The 21,729-nt window shown below is 32.3% G+C and overlaps 1 protein-coding gene across 2 annotated transcripts; it reads right to left on the bottom strand.

The window, feature by feature from the left end:
• Positions 1 to 1,092: 1,092 nt before the first annotated feature.
• Positions 1,093 to 20,333, bottom strand: LOC103576590 (uncharacterized). 2 transcript variants are annotated; one of them, XM_008556881.2, is made up of 4 exons: positions 20,274 to 20,333; positions 1,847 to 2,083; positions 1,419 to 1,767; positions 1,093 to 1,337 (listed from the first exon to the last, which is right to left on the bottom strand). In XM_008556881.2, the coding sequence occupies exons 2-4, from the start codon at positions 2,056 to 2,058 to the stop codon at positions 1,161 to 1,163; spliced, it is 738 nt and encodes a 245-aa protein (XP_008555103.1). In that variant the 5' UTR covers positions 2,059 to 2,083; positions 20,274 to 20,333; the 3' UTR covers positions 1,093 to 1,160. The 2 variants fall into 2 exon arrangements, with proteins under 2 accessions (XP_008555103.1, XP_008555102.1); XM_008556880.3 differs by lacking the exon at positions 20,274 to 20,333 and adding an exon at positions 2,148 to 2,237.
• Positions 20,334 to 21,729: the final 1,396 nt, after the last annotated feature.

The raw sequence follows: 21,729 nt of genomic DNA, 5'->3' as shown, positions 1-21,729 counted from the left end.
AATATCGACTAAAAAATTTAATATTCAATTTTGTTTCATAACACATACATTTATTATGATTGATATTCAATGGAATGAATTAACCATAATAGTTGCGATACGAGTCATATGATAAAACAAAGAAGTGAGCATACAAGAAATCAATATAAGGACGTAGATAAATGTTGAAAACGTTCTTATAATATTGAATTCATGAATCCCTGTTCTTCACGACTAAACATTAATCGTACTCGTGACTAATAGCCACAAATAAAATACGACGGTCTCTATACTCGATTTATATAACCCAAGCACACATATATGTATATATATATATATATATAATACAATAAAATATAATGGGAGTGTACTCTTACTACTCAACTCCAATTTATAATACTGTTCGCTTATTTCTCTAGTATTTGCCCCGTCGAATCGTCGACGGATCTACGATCTCCGTTACGTCTCTCATCCTAATTGCCTCATGTTTACACTATACTTGAGACCGCAGTCGAGATAAGGGATGAAAAAAAATTATATTGGGTTATGATCGCGCACAATGAAGGGACTGTTTTCAAAGGCCAGTGATGCGATAACCTTTACTCTTTTTCTCTCTTCTCTTCATACATTTTCTCTTAACATTTCACTTTTTCTTTCATTCGTTCTCTATATTACATTTACAAGCGATTAAATTTAATTGATAATTAAGCCCTGTTTACAAACAAATTGTCCGATAAATCCCATGATACTGAAAATTTATTATCCATTTCGCGTGTTACATCGCACGATTTCATTTATAATGTAATATTTTATTTTTTAACATAGGATCCCATTATTTTTCACGATTGTTAGTCTCATTACGTTTTTCTTTATTACATATTAATAAAAAATAACGTACATGATATTTATGGTGTTCAGATCTGAAATTTTGTTTAAAATCAATACACACTCGATTAATATTTTCATAGCAAAATATAATCTATTGAAAAAAAATATTAATGATAGTAAATGAAGCCAAAAAATTTTAGATGCATTTTCGAGGTATAGGAAAATTTATATAAATTAATAGCCATTTATTATGTGACAAAGACATTTTATATTTGACGTCAATTTAATTAAATTGCATAGCAGATTCATTATTAGTAAATACTAATTAGATATTCATGAACGCAAACAAAAAATTACTGCAAAAGTTGTTTCAGTTTTTCGTTAATTTTATCTCGCAAATCAGTTACATTTTCTACTCCAATCGATGAAGCTTCATCATCATTCAAATTCCTATGTACTGACAATAATCCAAGAACAATTTTCTTTTGAGGGTTTTTTTTCGAATCACAAATCACTGCATTTCCAGAAATCTGTAATAAATTAAAACAATTTACCAATCTCTATATTTGATGTATAGGAAAAAAATCTTAGAACACATTTTCTTAACATACCACAGTAAAATCTGTCCAAGAACATAGAAACGTTGGGTCATGAATATTATCGTTCGATATATAATGTAATGTTGCTGTCGTGCAAGGACTAAGATCCAACTGAGAATCTTGATTGTTAAACACGTAACATTTATGACTATTAATATCACTGATATCATTATGTAGATCAAAGTAATCTTCAGTTATCGGAATCTTAGACATTAATACAACAATTTGACGTTTATTACTGTCATAGGTTTTACTCAAATCTTCATTATAATAAATGTTATCTTTGTCTACTTTGTAAAGTGTGTTCTTAGAGTTTTGATGTGAAAAATATATACATTCAATATCTCCCTCTCTTATCATACTGCAATAGTAATTTTTTTCTTTTATACTTATCGAAATATTTATAAATCATGAATAATTAATTTTTTAAATATAATTACTAGTTAAAACATTCGGCATCGGTAATAAAAACATGTCGGTTAATAAATAAACCACCACACTCGCCAAATATTTGAAAATATTTTTTACCAATCAGTACATTCCATCCATGTATATTATTATTTCCATTTATTATCACTCCAGCCAATACATAATCACTTATAAATCCAGTAGAAAATACTAAAAAAAATTGTTTTGCTATATTTATAACCATTTCTTTGCCTTCAGTTTCAACAAATCTAAAAAAAAGTCCAATGAATTAATAGTTAATTATATAAATTTTTAAAATTATTATAGACTTGCTTCTAACGATCTTCCGGGATAGTCTTTCAAGTTCTGTATTATTACGATAACTAGAGTGATAAATTATATTTTTAGTTCGAGCTATAAAATACACAATGTCCAAGAGTCACTATCAAAATTTTGAAAGCGATAATTGATGTATTTAAAAGTGATTATACATTAATTAAATACGGATAATAATAAGTTATTACATCATTAACTTTAATTGCTTTAATTAGCTACAATCAGCTTGATACGTCAACTAAAAATATTTCATTTAAAAAGCAAGTTTTTTTTTAGTAATTTATATTTTTTTATATTCCATAAAAAATTTAATGTCTTTTAGTGATAATGACTATTATAAAAATAATGAAATAAATTATTTAAAAAATATCTGAAGCCATAGTTTTAATTAAAAACCGCGACATTACACAATATGTCGGTCTTAACCACAAAAAGAAAAAAAATTAGCTGCAACTAGTCATAAAAAAAGAAGCCAAAGACCTGCGCGATCCTTTGACTTTGTAAACGTAAAACAAAAAAAATTATTTTTTTGAAATAATCCACGTGTGTTATTAGCCATTAAGGGCTCTGTGTTTCATGTTCTCCGCTCATTGTTGTAACCGTGCCCTTTGGGACTGCCCTTTATTTCAATACTTCAAAGTGCCATACATAAACAACATTGAACGTATGTACCGTACATTACATTGCAAGTTTGTTTGTAAAAAAATTTTTTTATTTCAAATCTTCATTGAGCTAATTATTTTATTATTTATTTTACATGTACTCATATATTTTCCACCCTTTTCAATATTTCTAGACAAGCATAAAAAAAAAATTATGGCATTAATAACAAAAAAATTTATAAAAAAGAAATTTCCAAGTTCGCAGTGTGGTCTGAAAAAAAGGCAGCAATAGCATCAAAACTTGAATGTAATCGCGTTTGTTTTTCCCTCCCTTTCCCCCTCGTTCTTTCCTCTTGTGTTCATTTAAATGTACCCACGTACTCGTACTACCGCGTTTGTCATTTTGTACACGGTGCATATTTTGTCGAGGGAAATAAAAATAAACGCAAAAGAGTAACAAAAAGACAAAAGTAAAAAAAAAGGAATGCACGCAAATGTGTGCTGTACGCGTGTCTCATTGCTGGTGACTGGATGCGAGCGTCGCATTGTCAACATCAACGTTGAAGTACTAATCAAAACCCCCGGTGTCTTTTAAGATTATTAAAATCCGTCCGGGCCTTGAAGTTCTCAAAGGGTTAATTATCCTACTGGATGTTTATGGCTCAGTTACTCTTCTACTACCTCTCAGGGGATTTGCAACATCAACTATAAAAAAAAATAACAATAATAAAGAACAAAATCCACCAGAACTAAGTAAAAAAATACACACGATAATAAGTAACATATTTATATTAAAAAAAGAAGATGCTTAAAATTTAAAAAATGAAAATATCAAAGGTCATAAGCGATAAAACTGGAAGTAAATTTCTTATAAAGTGGGATTGAAAACTGGTAAATGGTTAAATCAGTTGTAAGTTGCAAGAAAGCAGTAGGAAGGATGTAAATATAAAATAAAAATATCAAAAGTAGCGAACGAACAAGCAGTTAAGCAAGTAATATACCTAATAGATATTATGGACTATGGGTTGTCGCATCTTTACAAAGTCAATGTGATATCACAAGCACTTATAACCCATAAGAGTGTACTTAGACAAAGTACTCATCTGGAATCTTTTAAGAGGTAATATAAGGTGGGATACACAGACTGTACATGTGCATCAGTAGCATGCTGATAGGTGTCAAGTGACTCGACGGTCTATTCGCGATAAAAGCCTCATAACGCCCATATACCTGTATGTGATTATTGAATGTTTGAAAAATAAAAACAACTTTTATATACAGATATATTTTTATAATATCAAGACATGTGGATACGCGAATGTTAGAGTGCACGCATGGAAGAAGTACTAATAGAACAGCCTGAGAGACATTAGCTCCATCTTGACTTGCAGTTATATATATTTATATTACTGCGAGATATGATTAGCGTTGGGAGGTAAAGACTTAAGCATTAAGTGCACAAGGATATATATTTTTTACTTTTAAATATGAGGAATGTTAAATCTACTAACTTGCAAGATTTATTAAGCTCTATCCTTTCAAAGTTAACTTAAAAATTACCAATAATATATTTTATTTAGATAGAAATATTTTTAATTTATTAAAGATATGCCTGCATATATTGGTTGTGATTTATTGATATTTTAAAATTTATTTTACGTGGAGGATATTTCAATATACTTAAAAAAGCACACTCACTGCTTTTAGTATACGGAAAAAAAATATTTTTTTTTTTTTTTTTTTTTTTTTTTTACTTTTAGTATGTATAAAAAACCAGCGTTAAGTTATTATCGATTGGAATTTTATTACCTTGACGAAGCGATATTTCTCGTTGGTCACTTAACGATTTTCATGATCATGAAAATCGCCAAGTGGTCTGACTTATTTTTTATTTACCATCAAGTTTCATTGTTGCTCTGCGAAATGCTCTTTACACTCAACTCTTATTGTTGTATAACAAGTATAGGGTGTAGGGTGTTATAGTTGTAGTATATATTATATAGCATTCTATATAAATATATACAGTCTATAGGATACAGTAAAGTAGGCTGGTCGTTATGGCCTCGCAAGTGAACATTATCGGCTCGTCGAGTCCTCGACATCGGCTTAACTCTCCAAGTAGCAGGACGTCAAGTATAAGCATTTCGGGAGTTTTAATGTCCTACTAACAGCTACAACGAATTACGATAATTACACTCTTGGTACAGCGTTCATGGATGACAAGAAATTAGCTCAAGACAAATGTATTGACGACGTTAAAGAAATCCCTAGTGAAGTCCAAGATCTAGTGAAAAAAACTTGAAGACATGAAGAGAACAGCGAAATTTTTTAAAATTTATTCTCGCTAAATAATATGAAAATATATATATATGAAGAAATGTTTAAAGAAAACGTTTTGTGTTTTAGTACTCTACTTTGTCGTGAAAATTTCGCTCTAACCTATTTCGCTTTGCCCCGTCTATTTCCTCTATATCTTAAATCGTAGCTCGGCAAGTACCAATAAGCACCAGAATGCCAAGCGACAAAGATAAAGATTTCTTATCAGTGAGTAGGATCACATAAGTTGCAGGGAAGAAAAGCGGAAAGCGAACGTAGTAGTCGAGTCGTCAAGTTGTAGCAGAACGCCAGTTAGATGGAGCTAGTGAATAATGTCTAAGACGTATACTATAACCTTAGCAGTAAATCTAAATGTTCTTAAATGAATCGTTAATCGTTAACTGCAAACGTAACACTGGTTCATGACGCTTATAAACCCCGGAAATTCAAAGGTAGACATTCAGATGTACATGCTATGTTCGAATCGTACATTTTGTATAACTACTTTAGGGAATATATTGTTGTATATGTATATAAATGTATCTGTATAAATGTGTGTGACAATAAGTCTTTTCGCTTCTATGGCTGGACAATAAAGTTCGAGGCAGCTTTATTGCCAGTGCGAGAGAGCCTCCGAGGAATCGTAGCATGTTTCAAATAGCGTTCGTTAAATATATATATTTCTTTTTTTTTTTTTTTTTTTTCATTTTATTTTTATTTTTCTCGTTGGCGAGTGTCCCCTCTGGTATATAGCAGGATGAACAGAGTCCAGTGGACACAAACGCTCGTAAAAAGGTCACTCGTTTAATTCGAAATACCCGGGATATTTTGAATTCTCGTGCTTTATTGAGTCGTTTACGGTACATTGCTTGCTATCATCCGGCGAAAAATTCACCTGCACTCATTAAACATTTACATCAACTGAGTGTATATATGTATATTTATTTACATTGCATTGAGTTTCGATGCGTTTTTATTCTGTTATTTATTCATTATCTTTTTGTTAATTTAAAGCGGTGATAAATTTTTTTTGTTTACCTTAAAATTTTTAATGCTTTCGACAATTTCACAAAAAATAAAATGTAGATAAAAATAACAAAGTTTTTTACAATTTATATCAATTAAAATTAGTTTTTCAGCAATTTAATTTAACTGGAAAAAGTTAAAGGAAAAAGACTATTTTTTATAAAATATAAATGTGAAAATTCTGTATAATATTTATTCGAGTAAAAAAAAATATTCAATTCATGTATTCCATCGCACTTTGAACTGGCGACAAGAGTAGTCAGTGAGCATGACGTTATGACGTTGATGGGTTTATGGGTGTAGAACTAGCGTGAAAAATTCAAATGAATTTTTTTTCATCCCAGCCAATCTCTAACTCTACTCACTATATATCTACATATATCTAAAAATATATAACAGCATTACTATTCTTTACTCAGCAAACAATATATACTTACTACCTATCGCGCCCCAAATAATCGTAAAATTTGATAATGAAATTTAATCGAGCTCACCCCTTTAACGACTTCGTTGTCCATTGTGACGCGGCTCGGTCTTTCGTATTCAGGATCCGGCTGCGTACTTTTAATAGACAATTACTCGTGAGCTTTAAAACATATGCCTGTAAGGGCATATTAAGTAGAGGAAGAGAGACGTATCCACACATAAACTATAAAGCAAAAGCTAGCAATATAAGCTAAACCGTCACCGTCAGTATCATGCATGGAATGACGGCGAGATCTGTGTACCGTCAGCCTGGGATGTGATCGTCGTTTGTCGTTGGTGCAAAACGATGATACGACTATTATTATCCTGACACGTCATTAACTAAACGTGGAACGAGAGGTTCACTTGGTACACGTTATATCGAGACTTTAAACGTTAAACGAAAGTCCTAAACTGAAAACCCACTATAATGCTTATAAACTGGACGACCCCGTCGACGGAGACTTATACTTACTGGCTCAACCATCGCTATCTGCTGCACTGCTTAAGCGATAAAATCCTCCTCAGGATCATATAATTCGTTGTTGGAAACCCTTTCTTCTTCATGTCACAACATTAAAAACAGCCAACCGTTAAAACTACACGGGGAAAAAAATATTATTGCTTTATTTATTGGACTTATAGTTGATGAGAAACAGTTAACTTATGACTTGCGCCGAGTCAACGGTTTTTATTATTTTGTTTTATATAAATTAACTAATAGCTTGTCCAAAGATTTTATACAAATTTCATCATTAGTATTTCCTTTTATAAATTAAACAACAGAGCTGGTTGATTACAAGAAGAGAAATTATTCTTCACACTCCTAACGGGCGCCACCCAAAATTTTCATTCATTTTAAACACAATAATCCCAATTACATAAATTTACCGCGCGCTTATCTTTTTTATCTCGCTCGAGAAACCGTTTGATCGTTGGATAGTAGCCTTGACAGTAAACTAATTGCACTACACTTCGTGTCAAGAAAGTAACAACTTGCCTCGGGGCTGTATCCCTTCACGGAAACACGGTTTTCTTCGCTTTAACCCAACGAAATGAGAAAAAGACTGGGAGAAAGAAACAACTAGCAAAGACTTTATTTCTTTGTCAGCTCTTTGCTTGCACTCGAGGTTGATATATATAAAAAAAATAAAAAATAATAAATAGAAATAAAAAGTAAGAGGAGAAAAAAAACTATGAGAATAAGAGAAAAAGAAATGAGAAGCGGAAACTTCACCCGAGGCGCCAATTAACGTTCGACGTTTGTCGATTCTGCACGTGCACTTACTTTTATTTTTCTCTCTTTCAGTTACATGTATTCCTATATGTGTATTATAAATGTACATCGACAACTATTATGCATGTGTATACAATCTATACCCACACCGGCTTTTCATCCCTGAGTGCGATTTAAAATACTGCAATGCAGTCGGAGATTTCTCATGATTGTACACAGAGTAAGAGGGATTCAAGTGTATGCTAAAATATATTCCCGTTGTCCTCTTCCTTCTTTACTTTTTCTATCAGATCTCTCTATAATATACCTCTACCTCTAGCTCTGTAAACATATACCTATACCGCCAGTTTCTCCTTCTCCCCCTGGTTTATCATCCTTTTGGATATGCTATTGCAACGATAGAGAAGACCGTGGGTTGTACAATGGGGCAGAAAACAAGGGAAGGCCTGCACATCAAAGTGCCGGAAGTTATGGGGGATGGCGAACTCCGTGCATCCGGCGCAGACTGATAATCATCTGAACGAAATACTTTGTAATCGTTAATTACAAGCGCTCCTCGGCTGCTTTGAAAATGAACGCGGGCTCTTTGGCATTACGATCCGCGTGCCCACTGGAGTGGGATCATCGAAAAGAGTACTAAGCAGGCTACAGAGATATATACGATGACAAATATATACACTCAGACTATAGAAAATGAATGAATAATAATAAAAATATAAAAAGAGTTGAGAGGTATATTGTAACTAAAAGGACAGGGTTGACTTGCATTTTACCTACGGCGGCATTTGTTCGATGATAAAATGTATCTTTGCTCTTTCACTCGCTGATGCTTATCCTATTCTTTTGGGCTCCAACCTGCTTGAGCAGAACCACGAGTTCCGGTCTATTAGTCTTCAAATTCTCTTTTGCTATGATGCATTTCGCTTTTCGGTCTTTCAATGATATTTTTTAATTATTTCGTAGTTGTTTGACTATTTTGAACGTCAAAGTGCAGCTATAGCATTCCTTTTTGTACGAAAACATTTTAATTTTTTTTAAAAAGCCCGCCGTTGAAATTAATTAAGGACGCTACCGTCAGGGCTGCTGGTTTCTTTTATTATTTCCTTTATCAATTTCTTATAAAGGCCGTCAAGACAATATTTGGATACAGAATGTTGGATATATAAAATTTTACTGACTCAGATGATCTGACAAATGTCAATGGAAGAGTAAAGAATAGGCGAGTCTGTGAAATGAATTTTTTCATTTTGTCATAACAATCGAGTGGAAGAAATGATATTTCGGAAAGTGGGTGAGAGTCACAAAGTGATTGTAAAAAACGACAAACGGACTCATCACGTACTGGCAGTACATTGAAAGCAATATCCATTACCATTGCCAACTGTAATAATATATACCAAGTTTGGATACTTTTGTGTATAAATCCCTTAAAAATAAAAAAAGAGATGGAAAGCGTCAAATGAGGCGTCGAAAAATTCCGCGAAAATTTCCCTCTCACCCTTCGACGTGTGTTGAAAAAACTTTTTTTTTATGTCACGTGGGGTGGTTGCACTTTACGTTAGAGTAAATGAAGCGCGCGAGAAACGAATTGAGATCTCGAGAGTTGGCTCGGGGATCGGTGACGATAGTCGTGAGGGGTTAAATATTCGCATGCGCCAACGGACATTCAATGAGGATAAGAGATAGAAAAGACGTGACTTATAAACAAGCCGGAGATGATCTTGAAGGATGCTTCCTTAAGTTGACGGCCGATTTCTGTTCTATGTACCGTACATTTTTTCCCCGCCACATTTAAGGTTTCGAGTATAATAAGGTTGCGTTTTATTTTTTAAAACTGAATTTTTTTTTTTCGACAAATAAATATATTGATTTTGAAAAATTGTAACAAGCCAACTAGCGCCAACGGTAGCGTCCCGAATTAATTTTTATTCCTACAATTTTTTGCAGCAAATTTTCTGTGCAGCCAATAAAATATCTTATCTTAATGTATCGCAACAAAAACATATCGCGATTGGCGAAAGTATATATATATATATATATATATATATTGTCAAAAGGTTGATAACCTGGAAATCAGTCGAAAAAATAAAATAAATAAATAAATGAGTAAAAATATATATGATTAAAATAAATGCATAATAAACATTGGTTTGTTTTGAAGTAGTCAGTTAGATTGGTAATAATGAATTAAATAATAATACACTTGAATAAACTGTAATCAGTTAAAGTCACTTGAGCTATAATCTGGTAGTATAGTAAATATTTTTCCAGTTATTTCTTCGACATTAATACTCGCAGCTATACAGCATCAGCATCAGCAGCAACAGAGCCGCTTGTCTATTACGAAGAAGGCGGAGCATAAGAGAGCTTCCACATTTTGCATCGCGTTTCATCTATAATTATAATCGTTTCCCGGAAGATTTTGCCCGCCAGCTAAGGGCGTGACTGGAGAAATCGCGAATGCCATGGAACAGCTACACACATTTTTTATAAATAATTATTTTTTTATTGAGTATTTTGTACTTATATTCTTCGATATTACATATAGTTGGTGTCGGACTGAGTATTTACTAGCACCAGCACTTTTTATTGTATGTGAGTGTGTGCATACGCACGCGGTAGACATGACGGCTCGTGCCGTGGCAAACCGCACCAGGAAATAAACACAGAGCTATCATTACTTGTATATATCTAAAAGATTATACCCAGTTGGTGGATGATGGCGTGTTACTCTCTATCCAATGTTACTCTATTATGGCGTGTCCCGTGTTAATAAGAGCAAAAGCCAGTGTAGCGTTATAAAATCTAAACTGGCCACAAAAACCACAGAAAAGTGGTTAGCGGTAGCACAGAACAAAACCAGCAGCAGTATCATCAATATTACCAGTAGTACCACTAACTAATTTAATTTTATATTTTAAATAACAACAGCAACTTGCCACGATAGTAATGATGCTAAAGGTTCAAGTGGCAAGTTCACTGGCCTTGGTACCAGTCGCGTTGGCTCAAGTTTACAAGGCGATGCCGCTGTTTGCAAGATCAACGAGCAAAAAATACTTTGTCGTTAAAAGTACTCTTGTATTTACGTTTGTTGCTCTATTCAAAGGAAATAAATAACTAGATCATTTTGATTATACATTTTTTTTTTTTATTTCTTACGTTTTATACATTCAGATCAATAGTAATGCCGTTATATGCGAAAACAGGATGTAATATTTTATTATTTTTCTTGCCGTAAGTAAGAAATAAAAATTGAATCAATTATTTGAGAGAGAAAACTTTTAAATTTTATTATGAAAATTGAATTACCTTTGTCTTGAGAGTTGCTAAAATGAATTATTACGTGAATCAAATGACGGAAGTCTGGTAAAAGATACACTTTGTTAGGGTATTATGGTATATGTGATACAGTATCACTGATTTAATTATAAAGAACTTACAAAAAAAAAAAAAAAAAAAAAAAAAAAAAAAAAAATAATAATAATTTAACTCAGCTGAAAAATATGTTTCTTCGGTAAAAGTTTTTAAATCAGACTATAAACGATTTATAGTTAATTAATTTGATTTAATTTTCTTAAAAAAAAATAGTCACCTGTTTAATCATACTAAAATGTCAGACAATCGGCTTCACTACTGATAAGCTTAATTCACGAGATTAGATCAAGTTGAAAGCGTCATCATTCCGACAAGCTAATCAGGATTGAGTGAATCGCCCGAACGGTAGCCTAGTCATGATCGTTACGACAAATCAGTAGCAGAGCAGTAGTAGTAGAACATATGAGACACTGTTGGTAGAATGGAGTGGAGAGGAGAACAGAGTTTAGTTGAGTGAAGGAGCTTATTCCGAGCAACCTCTAGCCTGCGGGATTACAGTTAGAATCAACCATTGTATTCATGTATATCTATATATGCATATATATAAATATATATATATAGATAGATACATGTGATCATATAGATATATTAATACATATATATATATATAAATACACATATAAATCCATATATAGATATACATTTCTATATATATAATATATAAATATATATAAATATATATGTATATCTGTATTAGGAGAACAGAAAGTTGTAGTTGGTAACTCAGCTAGACATGTCTAGTGCGCGTTAACAGGCGTCAGGTGTATCGGGGATGAACCATCAACTGTAGATCGTTGTCCAGGTTATGGGATACACCCACATGACACTAAATACTATTGAGAAGAGAGAAAACTCTCATTCTCGCTATCTGTCTCTCTCTTATGACAGTGTACGGTACATGAATAGAAAGACGTGGCAGTGTCTGAGTATAGATCCGGATTACAAGATGCACATCTCCTTGAGTAGTACATATATTTAGTGAAGACCGAGTAAGACTATGGTATTGATGTATTCCAACGGCGTTTCATGATGGGAGTTATCTCACACGTACACATCTGTGAATTAGTGACCGCGCTTGCTTTGGGGTTATTACGTCATAACGGCATGAGCACCTGGAGGCAATTGCCCGTATTGAAGCGACGAAACCTGTCATTCGATTTATTGCTCGTCTGCAGCGCCGATCGGTCGCCGGAACTACCAGACGACCAGACCAAATTTACAGGCTAAAATTTCATACTATACCGTGCAACTATACTGCACTACATAACATATATAATATGAATACTATAGTATTATCACATATATGCATATATATATATATATATACATATATGACGGGGCGATATACTTGAATGCTCGTATTGCCGTATAGACGGCGAAACGAGGCCAAATTTCGCTCGCGTTATGCTGATGACGTTCACTACGCTAGACTATGGCTACTGTTTGTCTGGCTCGTATCGTTAATATAACGGATATTTTAATTGTTACTAATGTCATTCCGATCATTGCTATATTCCACTTGAATTATTTGCGTCATTAAAATTATGATTTATTGATATTCATGTATATTTTTATCGACATTTATAGCTTTCCAATTATTGTCTATTTTTTCCGTGCTAAGACCATAATAACACTAAAAACTTTAAATTATTTTCATTTTATTAGCGACTGATTTTTTAAGCTCTTAAATTAAATTTTTTAAAATATGTATTTTTGACATGACAAAGAAAAACCATAATAAACACCTAAGAACAGGGCACTTCTAGAGAAAAAGATCATTGACCACGAATGCCAGGGAAAGAAACCGCGTGTGTGTGTGTGTGATTCATCGACTGGTTAGTTCGCGTGATTCAATTTACGTTTCTCCAGAGTTTCTTATCCTTATATTTTTTTTCTCACTCTACTAACAGTAACAGTATAGTGTACCCTCTTTACCTTTTTATGTGCTATATACACACATTTATATACATCTATATCTATATGTATGTTAAAGAATGCAAAGCAGCACAAGGTGCATAGTCTGGAAGCCATAAATACATCTTTGGAGCGGGTCAGACAGTCGCCCATCCATAAAATATGAAATGTATTAGATTGATAAGACTTTTGTTCTCTTTTTTCCCTCTATTCTTTACTCACTATCTCTTTTGTGTATTTTACCATATTCACCTCCTCTTCGTTCTCCTTGCCCATGCATTCACTAAAATATTTCTCCTCGATTTTCTCGTAGCTCTTGGGTTCCTTGGGTTCTTGAACAAAACAGAATGCAAGTAAAGTGGGCGCACGATACGATGAAAAATATTCTTCTCCATCGCGGCATATCGTGGATATCCTCAACTCGATCCACTCATCTCCTAAAGAAAGAATAAGTTAAGACGATCCCCCAACAAGGTTGAAAGGATACAAGTAGGATAAGAGAACGCATAAACGTATTTACTCCGGCTCAGCATAATATCGCGAGCTTTATAACCAATAAAAGTTACAGCTGACACTTCTGTTCCGTCAGACTGATACTACACTGGTGCTCTGTTGCTGCTGCTTTACTTCTTTTGCTACTGCTGTTATATTAAATATATATATATAGATTTTACTGCTATGAATTCCACTCAGCAACTTTAACCGACCAATGCTACAACACGATTTTTCGATCTCTAAACATAAGACACACCATGACTAATACTCGACTATTTACGATCATAACCTCGGGTGCTTCTCTTCTCTTATCTTATATTTTATTATATTACACATTTATGATTTTTTATTTTTCGTTGTTACAGATAACTCGGATCAAGATCCACCAGCGTTGCCACAGGAAAAACGTTAATAGGTGAGTAATTACTTTAATGGACAATTTAATAATCGCTCGTAAACATCAATGACTTTAGATTATTTTTAACTTTTTTTTTTTTTATCATACATTTATTTAGTTTTCTTGTATTTTTAAACTCTCGAGTAGGCATTAAAATAATCTTGAGTTTTGGCATTAATTTCTTGTACAGTTGGAATAGACTTTAATGAAGTAGCTAAATAATTTTTATTTCTCATCACGGAATTTGATTTGAACCAAAAGATAGTACAAGAATACTATAAACTATTTTTATTTTGTGAAATTTTTTTTTTCTGAGAAATTCTGCGGTTAAGATTTGCAAAACAATCCGCACATTGTTAGTCTGTCAAATAAAATTAGGAATTTTTGAAAATCCGAAATTTAATATAAAAAACTATATAGTACTGAAACAAAAAACAGTTATTAGAATAACATAAGAGCGAGTAATACACATTTAAACTGAGCTCGAGGCTATTAAATATTTTTATTGTATCTTATCGTCTGACTAAACGATAAGTAAGACCAAGACTATTTCCCGTCTGTACTTATTTTTTCATACTTATAATTTAATGTTCGTCACATAACTTTCACATTGAATAACTCTCTGTTAGTATTGAATTTTATGAAACGTACATAAAAGGTTTTTTGGTAAATCCACAAAGATAATAAAAATTCATATATATATATAAATATATCTATCCGTAATTAATAATTGTTTTAATAACAGATATAACTTTTACTCGTTTGTTACGATTAACTGAAACTTTCTTTTATGGTATAACTATTTCAATATGACACCCGAAAAAATAAATAAATTTATTATTTCTTGTACAAAGAAGCTTCGTATTAGGACATAAACATTTTTATGAAAGGACATGCGGCGTGGCAATTAGAAATATTTGCTCAGGGGACAGTTAATATCTTCATTTAACCCTGACGTTTTTATCGTTCTTTGTATCTTTCTGTAAAAAAAATCTATATCAGACCCGGCCTTTTTTTAGTCAAACAAATTGATGAAAAAGACAAGCTTGCTGTTAAAATACGAGCAGTGTAACCGTTAAAATTACGACTTCATTCTTGTTTGTCCCTTAGCTTTTCTACACAATGTACGCGAATTGGAAAACGCGTTTTCTCTTGCTAGTATTCCGGAAGTTAACAATAGTTTTGTTGCCTTACAATGTAATCGAGAATTTCGCAGACTAAAGCAAAGTGTGTATATTTGCGTCCAATTCAACGACTTTTTGACTGCGCCATGCAAGCTCTAAAGATTCTTCTCTCTCAGTTAACTTAAAACTTATCCGGATGTGATTCCGATCGGTTTTATGGCTCTGTTTTATCGCGGTGAATCGATCAAATAGCATACTATTACGATTTTTTTTTCTCTACTCTCTGTTTTTATTTTTTAAAGACATGGAAATTTAACGTTGCATGAAATAACATGTCTTTACCCAAAATTATGCCAAACTTTTATTTTATAGATTCAAAGAACGCAAACAAAAAAAAAACACTAAACTTTTATTTATTGACACTAACATATTTATTAAACTCGCAATGAATAAATTTTATTTTTCCTTGATTTAATACTAAATTAAGTTGTCAGTTTAAATGATTAAGATACTGAATAAAATGTTAATGATAAATTAAAATGTGTAACAAAAAGGATGAAAAAAAATATCTAGAGAGACAAAAGCGAGATACTCAGCGGCAATAATTTATCAAGTTAGCGTCTGATTTAGATTGCATGAAATGCGTCTCGACGATATGAAAGCCTTGGTGGTGAAGGGTTGATAAAGCCTCATTCACCACCACTCCCACTCCCACTTTTACTTCCACTACTACAACACTAGCAAAATCCCACTACTACCCTTTCCTACTGTGTAGGTTATGTTTAACGGGAAATCGTTCTGTTGTATCCTTGCATCCCCAGAGAATATACCGAAGAAGATAGTGCGACGTGATGAACGGTCTAACCGTCGTATAAATTAACTTCCTGTGACAGTTAGATTAATTGTTGGTTAGTGCGTTCATCGGTGCGTTCGTTGGTACGTTTATTTTCACCAGCCACCTACCAGAGTGTTGGTGGTACTCACCGAATCATCATCACCATCACTATCACCACTTCTATATTCCAGAGTAACATATATTCTGGAATTTTCGTTTGCGTTATCACAAACCGCAGTATTAACCGCGACATTTGTTACTCTGCAACGTTGCACGCGCATTTTAAAATTTCTTTTTAGTCAACAGTGTGTCCAGCAGCCAACTTTGTTAATTGAATACTCGAATCATGTGTTGCATTCCTCATAAAACACATTGCACATAAATTCAAATATATGTCTTTTATAATCTGAAATGTCCTGGATGTTAAAAAATTATGATTTACTTTTCGGGAATTTTCGGAGGAACATGTCATCAATTCATTCTTAACTTCAGTCTGATATTTTAGGAAATTCGTTGAATAATTATTTCACTATTTTGTTCTTCTTTCGCATAAAATTTGAGTAATGGACTACATGGTCTTAGACAAAAATATTCTAATTTATTTTTCATTTATTTTCTGTCATATTCATGTCAATCCATCTAATTATGTATTATCTATACATAGAATTATACGGTATTTAAATGAAATGATAATTAATTTGAATTTTAAAAAAATTATAAAATGTAATTAAAGCCCGAGGAATTGGTCATGAGTCATGACTTTTTTTTACACTGGTAAAATAAGTAATTATTAATATTGTTAGGTAGATATAGGTCAATGAGGATTATTTTTAACAAGGGTATATAACGTGCTCTACAAGATTTTTCCCGCTTCTTTTTAACAGCCTCGAGAATCCACTAATGATAATACTACGATAGTCCTTCAGCCCCTATCCATAATTCGCAGTTTCTTTTCTCGTATTTTTTTCCATCATTGCTGCTTCAAGCTGCCCTACATTTCTATTTTCTTAGCTTTTCTTCGTGAGCTGAGGAAAGATGGGCTATGAAGAAGGCTGTTGTTGTGCCACAATATGCGGGCTAAGAATTTCACCGCAACATTTCCTGTGTGATATCATAGCGTTCTACTACTTTCTTAACTATTATGATTATAATTACGATCGGGGCACAAACGAGTAGAGACAAACCTTCCAATATCAATTCACAGAGCTTATTCTCTTTGATTCATCCTCAGTTTCATCTTGGACATGATCCTAAAAGCATCGTGATACGCGAATCGTGACGGGATCAAAGACAACATTTCGCCCTAATGATTTTGTCTCTGTCCATTTCTCCCCTGTATATACTACGGCTTATGATGCCTTCTTACACAAAAGATTGCGTCGTATTAAATTGGCTTTATTTTCGCTAAATCATCACACAATAATAATTTTTGTTATTTGTGTACAACCTTAAAAAAACAAATTAAAAATATAATCCATCGCTGGGGTCGTTTCTTTAATTATTCCTGTTTCTTAATTGTTATTATTAATAAATCACGACTATTTTATTACCAAACCGACAAAACTAGCTCATCCATTCGGGCAATTATTATTTTCATGATTATTATATTACTCGCGATGGTGCAATATAATGTGGCGACGATACCGATGATGGAGTGCCAACGGCAATTTAGCTTGAAACTTGGATTTACGACAAACTCCCTTGGGCGTTTATGTACCGTATATACAGTAATAGATTTTCAGTAAAGTAAAAGTAGACTTGAGAATTTAAAAAACGCAATAAAAATACAATAACCAAAAAAAGAATAAATAAATAAATAAAAATTTAATTTAAACACAATAAATAAAGGAGTCAAGGTATTATAATACTCAACTGAATAGAAATAATATTTTTAGATAGCAGTGTAATTCAAAAACTTTAACTACCTTCTTACGCTCCATAACACCGTTATGTTCCACCCCAATTTCATTTATTATTTTCTCGGATTGTCTCAAGACAAATATTGTCGCGACATTAGAATTTAGCATTTAACTTAACTTCCTTTTATCTTTTATCTTTATGACAACTGGAAACACACATAAATAAAATATAAATAACGTTATTGTGAGAAAATAGATAATAGATAATAGAAGCTGATTCAGTAGGTTCCCAAGATAAGTCGAATTCAAGACTGCTTATATCAGTTACCATTTGATGGTCACTTTTGTGTCAGTTCACTCTGACGTGTCATCGTTCGCGATCTCCGATCTACCGTTTCTCAAAACGACAAACCTCAAAGGAAAATTGCTACGACCAATTCACGACACCCCCTTGTTATGTCAGCATGGGGTAACTCAATGGATTCCTTGCTCGACTCGTTCGCTTTTATTTATTTTTTCTTTTATTTTTTTCTTCTCCCGCAAGCTCTGATCTTTCTATGTGCGGTTCTCAGTGAGTGTGAAAATAACAAGCTCGTTGTCAATGTCAAATTTTTTTTTCCTTTTCAAATTTATTTATGCCAAATACACTTGAGTAATTTTTTTCGCGTACGTTTTTTAATAATACGTTTATTAAAATAAATATTATCTGTTGTATGCCACGAAAAGCTGTTAAATCCCATTACAAGGGTCAATTGTCGTTTGATGTTAATAATTTTGTTAGTACGTATTATCTATCTGTACCATATGGTTTTTCAATGGATTATTAATTGTATGAGATAGTATATTAATTATCAATTGATTGAAATGGTTATTGTTTTCATTATAGCTTACAGCGATGCGACATTATGTCCATTGTTACTAATTTCGATAAATAATATTCAATTTCATGATATAATTACACACATATATATATTAATGTACCTTATAATTACATTTCATCCGGGTAAATTATTCGCCACCTGTTAGGCTGTTACATTGATTTAATATTCATACAGAGTATGTGTAAGTTGACCTAGTGTACAATAATTATTTGATCTTTATTTGACTACAATAAGCCAATTTTTATGGGAGTGATAAAAACTACATTTTGATAAATAATTTTTGCTCGTGGTTAAAAATTTTTTTCTCAAACAATGAAAAATTAAAAAATTTTTGAAAAAAGTTTTTATAACTTGATATTTTATGAAATTAAATTTAAATTCTAAATACTAATATGACACATTTGAGTCCAATATACAAAAGAATAGGATTTAAGATGAATGAATCAAAAAATATTTTCAATTAATTAAACATAGACCCTTTGTTATACTGGCCGTGATAAAAGAGTCGATCGAAGGATAACAAAACACATACACCATAAATGATGATTCAACTCAGCGTGTGATTCGTCGCGGATTCATCTGAGCCTGTCAGTCACTCATGAGAGAAAGTAAAGTTTCAAAATGTTAGACATCACCCCTTGGGTTTAACAGCCACTTTAAAATTATACCCGATAATGAAATTGAACTAGCACTTCACCCCTCATCCTCTTAGTCTCATATTTTTTGGCTTACTCCCCTTGCTCTTCTGTCTTTGAATTCCCCTCATAGACCCTCTTAAACGGACAGATCGTCTAACAGATGCGAGGACAATGTGCGTGCACGAATCCTTCTCAGTTGCTTCTGCTTGTGCTACTGTACAGCTACTGCTTCAACAATCAACGCGCGCGAATGAATTTAAAGTCAGTGGCGGAACTTACTGGCTAACAAGTTGAAGGGGGCTAAAATAACCCTGTCAAGTTGAGAGTACGGATGCTACTGTAACCAATGAAAAAGAGAGTTTTACTTCAATATTAGAAACTATCTATCTGTCTCTATATACTTTTAAAACATGGTGGCAATTATTACGAGTCGATCGCGCGTAACAGATATTGTTAGTAGTAGAAAAAAAAACGCCATGAAAGGGTTCGTTCCGGTGTAAAAAATAAAAGTCAAAGAATTAAAGCCAATATAAAAGATAATAATATTGATGGTGGGTTTTTATTGACTTCTGAAAATCAATTATTCATTCTAGTCGATTAAACATACGTAGAAAATGAAATTTCTAACTAATGATCTTATGACATTTTAAAAATATTATTCATATAGAAAAAAAATCTATTTTTTTAATAGAACTAATACACGTGATATAATAAATGAGTACCCTTATGTTCTATATAGTAACAACTGACCATAGAAAATTAGATAATGGAATTATTATTTTTTTATGCCATAAGTCTAAAATATATATTTCAGTAATAAATCATCTAAAAACTAGGTTATTCGAACAAATATATTTTCAACAAAAAAAAAAAAAATATATATATTCATTACTTATTTTTTAATTTTTTTTTATGATAAGTGCGACTAATTTTTCTTAAACACAGAAAACTTGACTTACGTTAAAACTTTGAAAATGATGACAATTCTTGAACAATTGTAGTCTTATTTCTGCAAATCGCTGAAAGAAAAACAACAATAGTATAAAAGAAAGATCAAAGTTTAGCAGTAACGTTAATTTTTCACAATAATAATAATATTTCTATTTGCAGATGAACTTATTTGCATTTCTATGGAAAATAACTGGTCTCAGGACTCTAGTGTCTATTATATAATAATAATAATTTTTACAATAGTATAGTATCTTCCATAACTCCTTGGAAAACTCTTAAGGATGCAAATGTACTGGCGTTAATTCCTTTTCCAGAATTAGTAGCTCGTCTTCTCTTATGCATCATCGTAAAATGCTCTTAGTTTCTTTACTAAAGAATAAGAGATGTATGGTACTACAAGAACAATGGACTCTAACATTTAACAATATATATATATATATATATACATATACTACTTTATATATTATATATTCTGTACAGCTTTATAAGCAGAATGTAGATGGCTATGAAATGTTACGATTTTCCAAGTTTCCGCGGAAGTTTGTCCTGTCCCATTTAACGCGCAAGATTTAACCCTTCCATCGCAGTAGTATACGATTTTATAGCTCTATATATTTAGCCTGTATACAAATACAGAGCTATATCTGTACATGTACCTGTTTGTTGCTAAATGTATATGCATTTAAATGTAGTATATGTTATATAATATATAATGGGGTGTGTCATTTCGCCGCGCTTTAAATCCCTCTTCTATTTTACTGCAATCTCCTTTGCTCATATCACTTTCTCTTTCATACTTAACTTTGAATTTGTATGTAATACATCGTCTACACGTACACACTAGACTTGAACACTAGATTATTTCACGGAGACGAAATTATGATCACTATTCACGTATTTTCAAAACTTAATAATCAGGCATTAGATGAAATTACTTGACAGTTGATAAATTTTATCCTTTTCATCAAAGTCATGATGATAATTATTAAATTATTATATTACTGTTATTTTGTCGCAATAAAATAGAGAGGAAATAAGTGTAGATTTGATTTAAATATAATAAAAATATGACTATATATACATATATAAATTCATAAATAAAGTGAATTTGTGTGTTAGCGAAAGCAAATGTGATATTTTGATATCTCATGGAATTTATGCGAAGAAGAAAATAGTGTACGGTCTGACCCTGGTTAGAAGGATGGTGTCGGAAGCCCGCGAGCCATAAACTCAAAGAAGATAATTAAATTATGGAAATAAAAAGGAAGAAATAAAAGTACGAAAAAATAAAGCTGCAAAGAAGCTTTTGGGTGTGACAAAATATAGTATAGAGAGATATATATAGGAAAATAATAAAAAATAAACAAGGAAGAAAACACGTGGAGATGACGTTCGACGCCGGCGGAAAAATCATAAAACCAATCCGACCGACAAATCTGTATAATGTCCCTTGATCTTTATCAC

This window comes from Microplitis demolitor, chromosome 3 (genome assembly GCF_026212275.2).
Source record: "Microplitis demolitor isolate Queensland-Clemson2020A chromosome 3, iyMicDemo2.1a, whole genome shotgun sequence".
NCBI classification, from domain to species: Eukaryota; Metazoa; Arthropoda; class Insecta; order Hymenoptera; family Braconidae; genus Microplitis; species Microplitis demolitor.
The sequence above is the reverse complement of the archived record's forward strand: the minus strand, read 5'-3'. Positions and strand labels throughout refer to the sequence as shown.